General features: G+C 42.5%; 1 protein-coding gene across 1 annotated transcript in view; it reads left to right on the top strand.

Moving 5' to 3' along the window:
• The window catches only part of nAChRa7 (nicotinic acetylcholine receptor alpha7 subunit), a 250,833-nt gene that overhangs the window by 220,714 nt on the left and 13,224 nt on the right, over positions 1-16,895 (top strand). The window contains exons 4-5 of the mRNA XM_011149256.2: positions 8,436-8,616; positions 13,845-13,920. Coding sequence (XP_011147558.2) covers positions 8,436-8,616; positions 13,845-13,920 — 257 coding nt within the window. The remainder of the gene's footprint in view (positions 1-8,435; positions 8,617-13,844; positions 13,921-16,895) is intronic.

The following is a 16,895-nucleotide window of genomic DNA, read 5'->3' as shown; positions in this document are numbered from 1 at the left end:
TCTGCATTTCTTAAATCGATATGATATTCCATATATAACTCCAAGAATCTCTTATTTAATGTTAATCACAATGTTGGAATTAAAGTAAGAACGTTTCTGAGTAACTTCCAATTGCATCAGACACGCAGGTTGCTTTGTTTATGTGGTTCTATTCTTTTTAGCTCCATTGTTAAAGCGCTGCAATAAGTTAGAGTGAGACCACTATATTTTTTCTCACTCTAACTTATTACACCAGTTCAGCAATGCAGCTAAAAAGAAAAGACTACTAGACAGCTGTGGGCCCAACATGGCGACCATAGGAATCATGGAAGGGGTAACGCTTGCGTTTCTTTCTTAGAGCTTTACATTTACGGTTCTCCGCGGCAGCAAATTAAGTGTACGCGACGTGCGTACCGATATTGTCAACAGTTAGCGTGTGAACGTTTCCACAGTATTTTGTGGGGAACGACAGAATCGAGCTCACCTATTGAGACGCGAATCGATTCGATCGGCCACGAACGACCGTTTCATCGAGAGACGAGGAGCCTGGAGATGGTATTAAAAGCACGAATTCCTTCGGAGTTTGGAAACTTCTTAATCCTCCTCTTATTTTAAGGATCTTTACCGTATTCCCTAGTTTTTTAGATTTTGGATTCTTGTCAAGTCGTGTTGCGGGGAGTTTCTCATTTGCTTGCAAATTCTTCGACGATCAAACGCTCACGCAGTCTCGAGCCCTCTCTGAAGTTTCTGGAAGATCGTGAGGGATGACTTTCCACAATTTCCCAATAATACACCCGGAGTTTTATATTCTCGCGTCTTGCGGGATTCTCGTGCTTTCGGGCGTTAAAAATACAAGTCTAAAAGCGTCCGATGAACTTTGGCTCCATTCAGAAGTCAGCAGGACTCTCTTCGCAACGGACCAACGTTTTTACTGCGTCGTACCTTCCTCAAGCATGTACACGATTCTCATTCACGATCACGCCTGCTCCTCGCGTCGCGACTCCCCGAGGAGCGATGGGCGGAGGAGAAGAATGGGGGATAATCGTAACGTACTTAAGAGCGGGCGAGAAATCGATTCGTAGGAGCCTCGTGAGCGTTTCATTAAGAATTCTGACACGGCGCTCGAGATGTTGGAATCGCGATAACGGGTTCATTCTTACGATAAGTGATACGGTGTATGTGGGAGCACTGAATGAGCTCGAGCTGCGGAGAAGGAAAATTCGGCAGCATTAACCTGGCAGTGGCATCATTATGCAAGCAAAGTGTGCCGTGAGATTTGAGAGAGAGAGGGAGAGAGAGAGAGAGAGAAAGAGAGAGAGAGAGAGAGAGAGAGAGAGAGAGAGAGAGAGAGAGAGAGAGAGAGAGAGAGAGAGACAGAGAAAGAAAGAGAGAGAAGGGGGCGAGGAAAGGAGGGACTGGCAGCAAAATTTTTACATACGGTTAGCACGCAAGTGGCAGTGTAAATCACAATTAGCCGCAGAAACAGAAGGAAAGTTATTCGCGAGCAAGTTGTAATTTTTTTCCCCGAACGAAAGATATCACCGCGCGCTGCTCGGTGCGTCCCTCGGCGCTGTTAATTAACTCTCGGCTCTCGCGATGTAACTGTCGTCATAGTTATTTAATAAATTTTGTTAACGAAGCTCATTAACGCGGTCAGAGGCGCCAGTCGCTCGGCGCGATAACAGCAAGCATCGGTAAGCAAATCGTTGCGTATCTCATGGACGATATTGTATTATCAGATAATCGATAATCGTAAATTATGAATTAAAAGAAAGAATTTAATTGGCGGTTGATAGATGATTAAGCGGAGGGAAAAGGCAGATGATGATAAGATTAACGAGTCACGTGCAATTATCATGAAGATATTCAGGAGCGACGAGGGTCGCAGAGTTGCAATTGAGATAGAGAGAGAGAGAGAGAGAGAGAGAGAGGAGGGGGAGGAAAGGAGATAGAGATAGAGAGAAGGAAAAGCGAGTGTGCTGCCTCTTTGAAAATCGTATTATCCTTTGACGTTGCTCCCACGGGAAATGGATGGGAAATGGGAGTGGGGAACGTCTTGGGAATGAACAACTCGATTCTTGGGAACCTCGCGACAATTTCATTAAGTATTCGGGGGAGAGAATCTGAGGTTACCGCCTCTCATTATTAAGTGGAACATACTCCGGGAGTCAAAGTGCCTCATCTTCATTTTTGCAAGTTCGAAATAGCGTCGTCGCGCGCTATCTGAATTACAAATCTCGGCGGCAACGTGGCGAAGAGCCGAGCGAGGCTCGACCCGCAAAAAGAAACAAACAAAATATGCGACGCGTACGGAAATTAATCACAGATTAATGCATCAGATTTTTTACCGGTTAGTAATAACTCTTATACACGCGAGAAATTATCAGAAAATATTTGATAGGGATGCTATTACGGGATCTAATGGAGTGCGAGGGGAGGCTTGTATGCCGTTACAGTTTTTATCATAGTTGTTTATTAATTCACGCAAAAATAAAAATAGAGAAAACAGTATGACGCACCACGGAGAAACGTAATCTAGTCTTGAAGAATCTGAAATTAGAATCTTACAGGAGTAGTCCGCATATTCTCGCAGTATTCAGCTTGTCACGCAAAAAATTGCGAAATAGACGATGAGTCCACGGGGAATTCATGGACGGTTTTAATAACGGGAAAGGCTGAAATATATTCCACTTGTCTTCATCGAGTAATGTACGTACGTGATGTACGTACGAACAATGCGGATTCCCGTTCATTTGTATTCTCGGGAATTATTATACGTATCCGCGGTAGGCCAAAGGATATATTTACCTAAATATTTTACGTAGGAACAATAAAACGCAACCAGAACGAAGCACGAGGCTACGGATGCAGCCTCGGAAATTCCGGGAATGAGCTTCGCTTAGATCTATCTCGTTATCACACAAGGCACGCACTCCAAGTAGAATACTCTATTTTGTAGAATGTAACGCGCGGCCGGAGCACCGACCCTTCCTGCAAATACTTTCTCGCCGATGTGAGCTCGTGCACGCCTGATTAAATAAAGAAGATGGAATTTGCGGCGCGCATTATCGGAAAACTAAGTCTATGGCGTATAATAGAATTTTCCCGTCGTCCTGAGACGAGAAGAAGCGTTCTTCTCATTCGCGCGTACTCGACAATTTTACGCGCGTTTCCAATGCGCGAAATGAAAAATCGGCGGCATAATTTTGCTACATATTTGTTATGTCAATGCCGAATTAGCGATCGATCGAGGTGACGAATCAGCATTGCTAAGATTCAACAGTTCCATCGACGACTTCGAGAAAGCGGCGACGCCCGCAAAAATGAGCTTAAATTGGCAGTCGATAAGCTAAACGCGAGAGAAGCAGCCCGGAGATTTCTTCGTGGTTAATAAAATAGACTTAAATACCCGCTCGGAATAACCGGCCGTCGTTTCCCGCGGCGGCAACTTTTTTTCCGCTGTAAAGCCCTATTTGCATTATTAAGCGAGCGGGAAGCCAGCCATCACAAGGAGTCGTTAAGAAATTTAAAACTCCCGGATAACTCTAAGTTAGAGAGGAATGGAGTAATCAAGACGCGGGTGAAGAGGCAATGAAAAGGAATTTAATTAAGCTTTCCCACCCCGAGAATCAGTATATCTTGTCCCGCGACTTGCTGCAGCGATCGCCTTTCCGCACCGTCGCCGGTGCCGCCGCCGGAAGGAGATATCCTCGATAAATAGATAATCGCGATGTCAATGGCGGGAATACACGCGTTAGATCGATTCGTACAAATCCCTCGACGATTGACGAGTTCTCGAGGAGTTCCGAGGAAAAACGTCGGAGGCGTTAAACTTATCGCCGGGCGGATGGGAGGGGAAGGGGGGGAGAGAAAAGCGCCGCAATATATATTACAAATACGGCGCGGCTTGTCGTCGAAGTAATTTCCCACTTCGACGTGTGCTAAGCTACATGGTTGATCGCAGAATTAATTATCACACGAAAATCTTAACCTCCCATTCGACCGGAGGTAAAACAAGGGAACGAAAGAGGTCGTTAAAGCTACATTATCGCGATTTGATTCGATCGTGCTTTCTTCCGCCAATTATACTCGCGTTACGCTGCTGAAGCTCGACGCTTCTGAGAGTTTCTTCCAGAGCGCTCCTTCAGCGCGCGATGCTTCGCTCTAATGTATCAGATTTTCCGCGACAACATCGACGGCGGACAGGGATTTAGAATTATGTGTTCGCGTATATATACAGAGTGTATAAAAAATACCGAGACGGGGAAATATCTCGAAAACTAAACATTCTAGAAAAAAGTTTCAGATAAAAATGTTTCCAAAGGGGACATAAAACAACTATATAATTTTGTTTACAGATGGTGATATATATTTTCGAGATATTCACTGATAATTATACTTTTCTTAAATAGAAATCTCAGTTTTTTATTATATCGTCGTTTTCTACCCATTAATTTTAACATCTCTTGTTTGAAACATTTTTTTATTTGGCTAATATCTTTTGAGATATTTAAGGAAAACTTGGTAACATTTTCATTTAACTTACTCGCTAACTATTTGTCGAAAGAAAAAATGGTACTAGACTTTTTTACTTTATTTAGTCTCAAGAATACATTGTTACAATAATGTCCCAACTTTTGTTAACTTATCGACCTTTGGAAATTTCAAAATCATCAAATTAATAAAAGTCAGGGTACTATTGTAACAATATATTCTTGAGACCAAATAGAGTAAAAAAGTTTAGTATTATTTTTTCTTTTGACAAATAGTTAGCGAGATATCGTGAGTTAAATGTTGAAAAAGTTACCAAATTTTCCTGAAATATCTCAAAAAATATTTGGCAAATAAAAAAATGTTTTAGACAAAAGTTGTTTAAATTAAAGTAAAAAAAAGTGATATAATAAAAAATTGGGGTTTCCATTTAAAAAAGTAATGATCAGTGAATATCTTGTAAGTGGCGATATCTGTAAATAAAATGATATAGTTATTTTATGTCCCCTTTGAAACCATACAACTTTTATCTGAAACGTTTCTTGATATCTTTCATATTTTTCGAAATTTTTGCCTGGTTCATTCAAGATGAGACACTCTGTACATATTATTTTTATAGAGGAAGAGAGAGAACTCACTGCGGAAGGAAGAATGCTGCTCAAAGGATCGATAACTGTACCATCTACGCGTGGTTTTTTTGCGAAACATACATATTACGTAGCTCGTTTAAGTAAACATATCTGCGGCGACGGCGAGGCAATCGGGTGTCCGAGCGAGCGGATGAATACTCTTTTTACAACGTGAATGCATTATAAAAAAAGAAAAACACGGTGCGCCACGAGGGAAATAAACAGTAAAAATAAGTATCGCGTCCGAGTGAGAAGTTGTGGTATTTGTCCTGCGCGCGCACACGCGTAACGTAACGTAAATGGAACGGAATCGAATGGGGTGTAGGACAGGCGGCAGTAGGATGTCAAAGGCCGGAGATACAGATCTTGTTCATAATTAACTCATCTATTCGAGTCTACTTTAACGAGCAGCGCTCGGTCTGGAAATTTCATCCGCGATAAAGCCGAGCACGAACCACGCAATTGGTTCCTCGCGAGATCTCGAAGCGAGTCCATCACAGTGAAGAAGAGAGAGAAAGGGGGGAGGAGAGGCGACTGTGACGAAGAAACATCGTTTTCCCTCGTACTGAGACAATCGCGAGCGATCAATCGGTTTAATTAACCCTTTAACGCCCGACTTTTTTACAAGTGTTTTAAGAATAAAATTTGAGTTTTTTGAACTGAGACTATAAGTAGTGATAACCAAAAAAAATATCAGAATTTTATATCTACGAAGAACTACCTTTCCAATGTAAAGTAATGTAAAGTAAAATGTAAAGTAATAGTCTACTTCTAAACGAATAAATTTGTATTTTCTTTTATAAATATAACGGTAAAAATGATAAACATGGACATACTAAGAGATGGTTATCCAGATGGAAAAACCGTGAAGTAATTACACGGAAAATCAGCATCAATCGTTTAGTTCTGAATAGATGAGTACACGAAGTTTCCGCTTTTCGTTTGTTGGTTTCGTTAGTTTGGTTTTTTTATCGTTCGTTTTTTTTGTTTATTGGTAAATATGACTTGGATCCTAAATGCATATACGCAATGAGCAACATATATATACAGAGAAAAATGAAGGGTAATCTATACGACTCTGATAGTCAGCTTGATATTTTTGAGTTGAAACTTTACTATATTTGTGAGTGAAGTTTATCATTCAGAGCGTCAAGCTTACTATTTCAGAAGAATATCTTATAGATCACCATTTAGATAGTCAATCGTCCCTTCATTTCTCGCCGCATAAAAGACGCATAAAAGACGTAAGTCACCAGGTTTCACGAAAATAGGTTGATTTCTTGATTTTCGTTTCCACAATATTGGATTCGCCATTTTGAATTTCTGTATTCTTTTAATTTCACATTTTGCATCTGAGAAGGTTTCCAAGTGTATAAAATTATAACAGATACCAATCTATTCATTTATAGTGCACTTCTAGGTGTCAGTAACAATGCTAACTATGCCTATTTGGAATTTGACAAAACATGTTATCATTAAAACTGAGCTAAAAACAGACTAAACCGAATCTACATTTTTTAGAAGAAGAATTCACCTTTACAGTGGTGCAAAGAAAATGAAAATATCTCCTTTTTGACTAGGTTATGGATTTTTAAATGTGTTTCTGGTAACTATACGAGTTACCAGTAGGCGTTAAAGGGTTAAACCGGTCAGCTAATCTTATCGGGTTTTTACAGCGGCAGACGCGCCGATTCCGTCCGCGTCTGCACGTACGGAATCCCTGAAAAGTCGCGCGCGACGCTTCAGCCACTGTACACTTCGGCTCGGCTGGGACATGAAAGCCTGTTCCGCATTTCCAGCTTGTGCGAATCGCACGCTGAGCGGGCGGTTCCGCAATTGAACCCGCCATCGATCATCTCGCGCGATAGCCTCAAGTTCGCGTGAAACTTCCGGCCCCACTGATGCACCGGGTGTCCGCGCGTACCCGAGGAGCGCGCATGACGCGCCTGTGCGAAAAATGACATTTCGATCAGAAAGTCGAACGGTAATTTGCTCAATCGCGCGAGACCTCGGGGACACAGCCGCGCACTCGGCCGCTCGCTGCGCCATGTCGCGCAGTTCTTCGCAATGTTCATGCCTCATTTCTTACGGCGGCCATTTATTACACCGACGCACCATCGTCCGTACATGTGCAGCGAGAGCCCGTCACGGTGATCGATCACCGACGTCACGAAATTTCGAGAATAATGAACCTTGATCGATCTGCCAATAACGCCTATACGAGTAATTTAATGTAACGAAGTTTCGACGTCACAAATTTGACTCCGCGGAGAAAGTCCGGGCCGGAACGTGTCGCAATTTCCGTGCTTGTTCATTTACAATTGGAATATTATCATTGTTGAAATTGCTTTATAATACCTCACGCACGCACACAAACATACACACACACACACACACACACACACACACACGCATAGATTTTCTCTCTCATCGTCCGGTTGAATAATCTCAAGCTCACGGCAGATATTGAAATGTAACGATATTATATCGGAGCGAGAGAAATTTATCACGAAGTTCCTGTAATCGCGCGTAATATTATGAATAGATATTAACGAGCAAAAGTGGATTAATCGCGTCGTACATAAGTCATAAAAGAGTAGGCAGTTGTATCTCGTCCTTGCGAGGTAGGGTAACATTAGGGGCATCCGAATTGTCTCTAAATTATTACCGAGGAGGGATAAGCCGACGGGTTTACTTGGGGGACACACCGATGTTCTGATAGTAGCTTTTGCGTCCGCGCGTGTTCCGTAATAATGTTTCGTCTCTTGAGTGAAGAAGGATGGAGGGGCGCCGCACGTGTCCTGGCAACGTTTCATCCCGCGCGAATTGTCCTGCGTGAAAAAATTAAATGGCTAACCGGTCACCGCCGGCGCCAGTAAGCGTAACCGCGTTGCATAACGAGTGGCTCTCCTCCTATGAAATATCAAGTAAGACGCGATAACGGACGCAGAATGAAGGAGCAATTTTCTCGGGATAAACACAATTTACGTGAGTACTCTCCCCGGCCGCTCCTTTATTTATTTTCCCCAACTCATGGCTAATCTAAACGATACCGCGGGCTGATCCAAATTATTCACGCAAATTACACATACAGACACTCGCCGTTAAATTCTTGATTAATTGCTCGCGCGCGTGCAGTTAACGAGCGGCAATCGGACGCGAGTAACTCGCCAACTTCGTGTCGCGGCCACAATCGCAATTCAAAGACACTGAGTCGTTCAGTCTTCGACTTTCAGCCACGTCGAGTGTCCGCCGATTGTACCGGATCCCCCCTTGCTATTCCCGCCCCCTCCCCCCGCCCCCGGAAAGGTTAACGCGAATGATTGTTCGTTACAGCGCCGACGAGGGTTTCGACGGCACTTACCCGACGAACGTCGTCGTAAAGAACAATGGGACCTGCTTGTACGTGCCGCCCGGTATATTCAAGAGCACTTGCAAGATAGACATTACCTGGTTCCCCTTTGACGACCAGCGCTGCGAAATGAAATTCGGCTCCTGGACGTACGACGGCTTTCAGGTGAGCAGGGCCGGGCATTACAGAATTGGGTCAGCCAATCGTCTTTCTCCGCCCGTTCGCGAGATATTCGCTCGTTCGTCCCGACGCAGACGACGAACTTACGAATTTTCCAATCTGTCAGGAGCACGTTGGCACTTGTCGACGTCTCGAGACGCGGAAATAATTCAAAGCGGTGTCGTGGAGGAGTTTGATTAGCGCCCGAGACGAGAGAAAATGGCAAAGGGAGAGGGAGGGGAGAGAGAGAGAGAGAGAGAAAGAGGATAGAAAGGGTTGATAGGAGAGAAGGAGCGAAGGGAGAATCTCCGCTATTTGCCAATGCGAGAGTCGCTCGCGCAGAGAACGTTTCGCGAAATTCCCGACGTCGGAGCGAGGTCCTTCGATCGCGTAACGACGCTGCATTTTCCTCCCTCCCTGATGACGGAAGTTGCCAGCGAGCGTTCTCGAGATTATGCACGGTCCGGTCGAAACGGTGATTACTCAATCCGCGCAAAGGGCTCCCTATGTAAATATGTCGAATGTCTCGTAACGAACGATATTTTCCTTCTGGAGATTTATCTAAACGTCAGTTTCGCGTCTTCTCGCGCTTTAACGCAGGATACTAAAGCCCCCGCGGTCGAGATTCCATTAGAGCTTAACTTGGGATTATTAAAATCCCTTTGTGTTACGTGTATTTATTGCGTCTACATTTCCGTTTCAAATCCCGTCTTTAGCTAGTCGCCTCGGCGAAGCTTTAGAAAGCTCGCGAGATCCGATCTATTTTCCTCTTCCGCTTTCTCTTTAGCGTCATGTCTTGCGGATGTAAGAAGTATTGCGGTGGTATCAGCATACGTACGTACACCGGCGAGGTTAAGGTATTTTCCGCGAAATGCTCGAGACGCGTGACTACATTCGATTCCGAAGCGCGGTCTACGGATACCACAACGGGCGGAAAGTACACTCGGCGTTTTGTCGAAGCACCAACGCGCTCGGCACAAACGGCATTTGAGGGTGAATTGCAGGAAATTTACGAATCATGTGGAAGAGATGCGTTTAGAGGACAATGAGCGGGAGAATGCGCTATACCCAGAATTCTCAGCGACACGCGATTTCGCCGTCCTCTTTGTACTCGCAACGTAAGTATTGTGTCTAATGATTAATTCTTTCCAATTTTCGGCAATTTTCAATTTTTATTTCAAAATCAATGGAACAAGATTAATCTGTGAAATATTCTCCGTTGTTATCGATGGCCTTACACCATTTATCGAGTAGTAGTTGCCGAATTCCATTACGATAGAAACTTGGTAGCTTTGAGGTTATAAAGTCATCAATGAAAAAACCTCCGCAAAAAGTGCCCGTTTTTCAGTCCCCGATTTTTAAATTAAATTTTATGCGAAATGATAGCTCATGATAAGACATTAATCACAAAAAAGTTTTACATTGAGCGTACCATTAGTTTCAGAGATATAGAGAATCAAAGTAGTCCACTATTTACTAAAGAAGCTTGACACTAATAACGTTTTATAGCACGAATTTTTGCGAAATTCGGTATCTATGGATTCTTTGAGTTGCTTATTACGAATTCGATGTCAAATTTAAAAAATTCAAGATGGTGGATGTAATATAGCGGACACAAATAGTGAAATAACTATTTACTTTTATTAGAACTGTTATGTTGTGGTTTTTCCGGCTAGTTGATTGCGAATTTTCTAATTTATATTTACCTTTAGTGTAGGCAAGATGAGAAAATTATCCAGCCAATGAAGGCAAGATAAAAATGTTATCCAGCTACTGAAGACAAGATAGAAAAGTTACTCAGCCAATGAAGGCAAGATAAAAATGTTATCCAGCCAGTGAAGGCAAGATGAAAAAGTTATCCAGCCAATGAAGGCAAGATAAGCTTCTAAATATAACAAATAACTATCACGTTATCCTTTATGCTTCATGTAACATATTAATTTAAATTTGATATTTTTTTTATGAAAAAACAATAAAAAAATACTTTTTCCACTCAAAAACTGTCGTTGAAAAAATTACTTTCGAAAACTAAATAGAAAATTCGCAATCAGCTAGCCAAAAAACCACAACATAACAATTCCAATAAAAGTAAATGATTGTTTCACTATGTATGTCCGCCATGTTGCACCTGCCACCTTGAATTTTAAAAATCTGACATCAGATTCATAATCAGCAACTCAAAGAACCCATAGATACCGTATTTTGCAAAAATTCGTGCGATAAAGCGTTATTAGTGTCATACTTCCTTAGCAGATAGTGATTACTTTGACCCTCTACATCTTTGAAACCAATCGTATGCTCAACGTAAAACTTTTCTGTAATTAATGTCTCATCATGAACTATCTTTTAGCATAAAATTCGAGTCCAAAATCGAGGATCGAAAAATGAGCAAGAAATCGACCCTTTTTGCGGAGGTTCTTTCGTATGTCGTCAGCTGTCGAAAAATGTATGTCAGACAGTGCGTGTTGCATCGACCGAAATAAGTGGAAATCTGATGGAACCAAGTCTGGAGAATACGTTGCGTGTGGGGAAACTTGCTAGTTCAAGTGTAAGATGGTTTCCTTCGTGGCTTTTGTTGTATACGGTTTAGCATCGTTGTGCAGCAGAATGACTTTACGACTGCCTCGTCCAGTAAATGTCCTTTTTTGCTTAATTGCATCGTTCAAACATACCAGTTGCTTTTGGCAAATCTCCACTTTCATGGTTTTACCCGGTTCCAAGAACTCATTGTATAGCACATCTTCCTATAGTCCCACTATATGCAGAAAAAACTTTTTTTCTGGAACGTTTGGGTTTTGCTGTTGACGTTGTCGGTTAACCAAAGTCCATCCATGATTTTTTACGTTTAGGATTTTCATATATAATCTATTTTTCGCCACTAGTTACGATTTTGCGCAAAAAATATTTTTTTTATTGTCTGGCGAGCAAGGTAACGCATGTGGTCAGTCGGTGATTTTTATTGTCAATAATTAGCTCGTATGGAAATTTCCTTTCTTATTTCCTTTCTTTTTGTATTTTTCCCATACGATTGCAAATAGCTTTTTGGCTTACTCGCATCTTTCCCGCAAGTTCTTGTCGTATTTATGCCGTATTTTCATTTAATAAATTTTGCAACTCCTCGTCTTCAAATTTTTTTGGCTGATCATGGCGTAGTTGGTCGTAAAGATTAAAATCACCAGTTTCAAAACGTTCAAAGCAGTTTCGGCACGTGCGATTAGTCACAGCATTTTCACCATAAACAGCACAAATCATTTTGGCTGTTTTAGAAACGTTTTTGTTGATAGTTTTTTGTTAGTTATATATATATATATTTTTTTTTTTTGTTGATAGCCATCGTGAACATTATTGATTATTTGAGGTTATGTGCATCAAACGCCAAATCATATGTCATTTCGAAAAGTTAAATGTCAACACTTTAAAAGAGCGGAAAGAGCGGAAGAATATCTAAATTTCAAATTTTGCTCCAAGCTGTGTAAATTTCATCGGAAAGAATTAACTACTAGATCCGATAGTACACTGAAGGGAAATTATTTCTAGCATTCTCGCGTCTCAAATCAGCGTCTGAAACGAGCATCGCGAAAGCGGAGCTATTGCAATTTACATACTAAAGAAATTCCAGCGACATCGGGAAACATAGTAAATCTCTGCAAATTGGACCGGAGAAAACAAATGGACGGAATAGATTTTACACCGTGAGAGAGACCAATATCAAACAATATTGTTAAAACATATCGCGGAAATTATGAAAAATTATCTTATGTGAAAGAGTAAAGGTGTAAAATCGGAAACCCGCAACGCATCACTCGCGACATTCCTCGCAGGAAAATGTGGTCCGAATTCTCAGAATTTTCAGCAGATGAATTCTCGAAGCAAGTGCGTGAACTTTAGACTACTCAGCGGTATGTAGCTCAGCTGAATTACGGTAACGCTAATTACGGTATCACCACAGCGAGAACGCGCGGTAATCGCACGCTAGTTCGCGCGTTACCGATTTATCGCACCAACGTGCGATTTCGCCGCACAACCGCCGGTATACCTGGCGAGCTCTCAATTGTCGGAGTATATAGCTTCCGAATAATTAAAATTGAGGATGCGAATTACACGGTGCTGGGCAATCCGAGAACGCTCGGGGGTTCATTAAGGAGGACAATAAGCAGAACGAAGTGGAAGCGCGAGAGACGAGAGAGAGAGAGAGAGAGCCAACGAAATGCACCACGGCTTTCCCGGGCGCACGGTTCGATCCGCTGAATACGAACGAGATGCAAAACAGATTTTTCGGTTTTGATCGTCCGTTTTCACTTAACAATTCGCGCCCAGAAATTAATTCGCCATAGATTGTGCCTGAACGTCGATTCGGAAAAAAGGGAGAGAAAGAGAGAAAGAGAGAAAGAGAGAGAGAGAGAGAGAGAGAGAGAGAGAGAGAGAGAAAGTAGGAGAAAAAAAGAAAAGAAATTTTCCATCGATATTCAAACGCGCAGGAATTGCAGAAGGAATAGCAGGGGCAGGTTAGCGGGAGGGGGGGCTTTATTGGTCTATGCAAATATGCTTGAATTCACGCGAGTGGTACCAACAGGCGTGTATGAAGTAGCTAAGCCGACAGAGAATTTGGCAAAAGGCGATGTTATTTCGAAATTGCCGCAATAATTCATCGTTCTGCCATCGTTCTCCCCTACTAATATCTCCCCTCCTCGCTTTCTCTCCGCTTCCTCGGAAAGTACGTCACGATACTCGATAATTGCAAAGTTCGAGATGACATGACAACTTGATGGCGTCTCATTTATTCATCGTATCAGTCGAAAGTGTCGTCCTGTACCGGTCGTTCTGTTAATTCTTCAAACGGTTACAATGTAACACCCAATCAAGACCTTGATTAATTGTTCGATTAAGATTCTCAAATGAAGAGTTCCATTTCAACAAGCGGCACATCGATCGTATATATTTCCGCAATATTTCCAGCGTTCGTACAGCGTTCTGTATCAAAATTAATCTTCGAAGAATCACGCGCGTTCGATTCTCGCGCCTCTACGCTCCGTAATGTTTCTTCCATAAAGGGCAAAAGGCGACGAAAAATCCCATATTTCCGCGCGACTTCGCGAAACAGATTTTTCCGTTGCTCTCTCTCCCCCCTTGCCCCTCGCCGCTCTTCTGTCCCCCTCACCGGTCGAAACAACTGTCTTACACGCGGTACAATCGTGATAAGTTTCCTCTAATCGACCGTCATAAATTGTCGACAGTTGGATCTGCAGCTACAGGACGAGTCCGGGGGTGACATCAGCAGTTTCATCACCAACGGCGAGTGGGATCTGTTGGGTGAGTTTTTACAGTCCTTATCGGTAACCGTTTTCCCGTCTCGCCACGCCCGAGTAGTTCGCCCCGCCGCGCCGCGAAGTGATTCCCCGGCCGATTAGCAATTCTAAAGTCTTACACGGCCACGGCTGGATGATCAATCGTTTCGCAAATCGGAAACGGTATCGATCTCCGCTTTGTCCCCGTCAAAATTGCCTGCATCTGGGTCAAACGGGGCGCACGGCGGGACCTACCCCCCCCCCCTCGAAGTTTACTGTTTTCGCCGGCACGAACACGTCGGGGCGATCGGTAAAGTGTCGCAAACGAAATTGCAGGCGGGCGCATCTCTCGCACACGATTCAAAGGGCGAATGAAGTCCGACGCAGTCGCTGAATAATCGCCCGGGAATTTATTGAACGATCGCGGATTCTCCGCGGCTATACGGTTCTTTCACTTGCAAATGTTCACACCACGCGCACGGCCGAGTTCGCGTGCTTTTGTTTTTCTCCTCTCCTTTTCCGGCAACGATTTTTCGGCAACCATGGAAATTTGTTTTCTACTCGCCGCGCGCACAAAATGCGTATACAGGGTGTTTGAAAAAGAGGGTTCAGAACTTCACTTTAAGAGCAGGTGATACCTACAAAATGGAGGAAAAAGTTGTAGTAAACACGGGTCGAGCAATTAATATTGTCGGAGTTGTGAACAATTATTTATTTTAATTAAAGCAAGTGACTTGCTCGCTTCTGGTGCGCGGCCATACATGAAGTGCCATTCTACCAATTCTTAATTAGAGTAATATGATGTCATTCTTACCGTACTGTGGACATTTTGTGATAGCTCTCTGCAACTGTTTACTGTTCATGAAGATATGTGACTAACAATTATTTGGTAAAGCGTGTGTATATGGGAATAACTGGAAGAAAATAGATATTTATTTACATTCCAAGTAAGAGCCAAGAAACTTTTTTTAGGAATTTATAAACGATACAGACAAATTACATCAGAGAATATAAAAGCATCAGAAGCAAGTAAGTCATTTGCTTTAATTAAAGTTGGGTGACCGAGAACGTCCGTGCCATTTTGATCAATAGAAATAAATGATACACAAGGTAAATCAAACAATATTTTATTCAGAAAATTAGATCTAGCAACTTTTCTATTCCTTTTTATAAAAGTTTTCCTCTCTGCTGTCAAAAAAAGTGCTTCAACTCTCTTTCGACGTCTTGTCGATTTTCTTGGTTTGGCAAATTTCTGAAACCACTTTCGAACTACAAGTTCGCTCACTGCATCATCTCTGAATGCGGAGGATATTTTTCGGCATCTGAAGCGGCCCGGTATCCAATTTAGATTCATAAAATAAACAAGTTCGAATAATTGACTTTGACGTATCCATACTGAGGTCACCTTTACAAAACTTTAAGTAATTAATTTCCGTATTTCCGTATTTAAGTATTATACACCGGTAAATTCTCTGTTAAATAAGATTTCGTTTAAGCGTACGTAGCCACACTTTTAATTGATAGTGCGCGCATGTGCAGTAACAAAATCTAGAAACGGCGTAAACTTTCTTGGATATTTAATAAATAATTGTTCATAATCCTGGCAATATTAATTTTTCGACTCAAGTTTATTAGGACATTTTTCCGTTCCATGTGTGAATACTATCTGTCCTCAAAGTTCTAAATCCTTTTTTTAAACGCCCTGTACACGAAGTTCTTTATCTGCGTCCGCGAGAATCTTCGCACGTTTCGGTGGGCGAAATTCGTTTCGGCGGATCCAGTTCGCCGAATTCGCGTTCACGAGACGAGCGTGAGCGGAGCATCAGCGGAATTCCCAAATCCCTCCGACGCGGCGCGAGTTACGTAACGGGAACTACTTTCTCCACACATTAAGTTTTATTTCGACATTCGCGGGATCCATAAAATTAGTTTCCGCGTATCGGAACCCGCCCACACGCGGACGATCGTACGACCTACATTTTATATTGAAAGATCAATTTTGTATTCGGAATCCGCTTTCGTAAAATCCGAAACGCGCGATACCTTTTGCTGAATGCAAATTTACAAGGATGTACCTTCAGCCGCTCGTCTCGATACGACAAATCGCTAATTACGCGCGTGGTGGAGTCGACAAGAAAACCGCGACTGCTGCAACAACTTAGCGTTCGCTCGCGCGTGATGCAACGTTTTAATAAGAAGAACCCGCGAGCTTCCACGTTGCAACTGCGACGATGCAAAAGAACGGCCACGATTCGGCTTGCGTCCTCATGCTGCGAGGAGGAAATACGCTCGTATCGTCCACTCGTATCGTCCGATCGACCCATCGTCGATCGCGTTTGCGCATAAAGGTCAATTCATATTATACGGCACGGACCGTCGCGTACCGGCAATGACACGTACCGGCACCGACACGACAAGACTTTAAAACACGCGTTTTAATGAAACTATTCACACTAACCGACACCGATCTGCATGTTTCGTCAACGGGACGTACCGGCATCGACCGACATTCTCGCAAACAATATTTTGACGGTGCTGGTACGTTAGTTTGAATCAGTAAGAAATCGGTAGAAAACGAACGCAGCAGAGGATGGAGCAAGAAAAATTAAGTGAAAATGTTAATATTCTGTCGGTGAAATTGCCTCACGGGACGATGTATTTTGTTTCTGTAGTACAGGTTCAATTAATTTTAACAAATCATAACATTTACATTACGGCATTCTAAAATACTGATTAAACTTGTCATATTTTAGTAAGTCTTTGAACAATGTTCTCCTTCAAGGTTTCTCTTTTTTAACATTGGATGTACCCATTTTCGATTTCTTTTTTTTATTTTTTTTCAGTTCGGCTTCCTCTTCGTCTAAAAGTAAGATTGTAAGGGTCAATTTATCGTCGCTGGATGATCCATCCATTGTGACTGCAACGTCAATTGACGGACAGTTACCGGAAGTTACAGTCTGAACATATGCATTAATTTGTCGTGTCGGTGCCGGTACGTGT

The sequence above is a fragment of the Harpegnathos saltator genome, unplaced genomic scaffold (assembly GCF_003227715.2).
Source record: "Harpegnathos saltator strain DR-91 unplaced genomic scaffold, Hsal_v8.6 scaffold354, whole genome shotgun sequence".
In the NCBI taxonomy this organism is placed as follows: domain Eukaryota; kingdom Metazoa; phylum Arthropoda; class Insecta; order Hymenoptera; family Formicidae; genus Harpegnathos; species Harpegnathos saltator.
The sequence above is the reverse complement of the archived record's forward strand: the minus strand, read 5'-3'. Positions and strand labels throughout refer to the sequence as shown.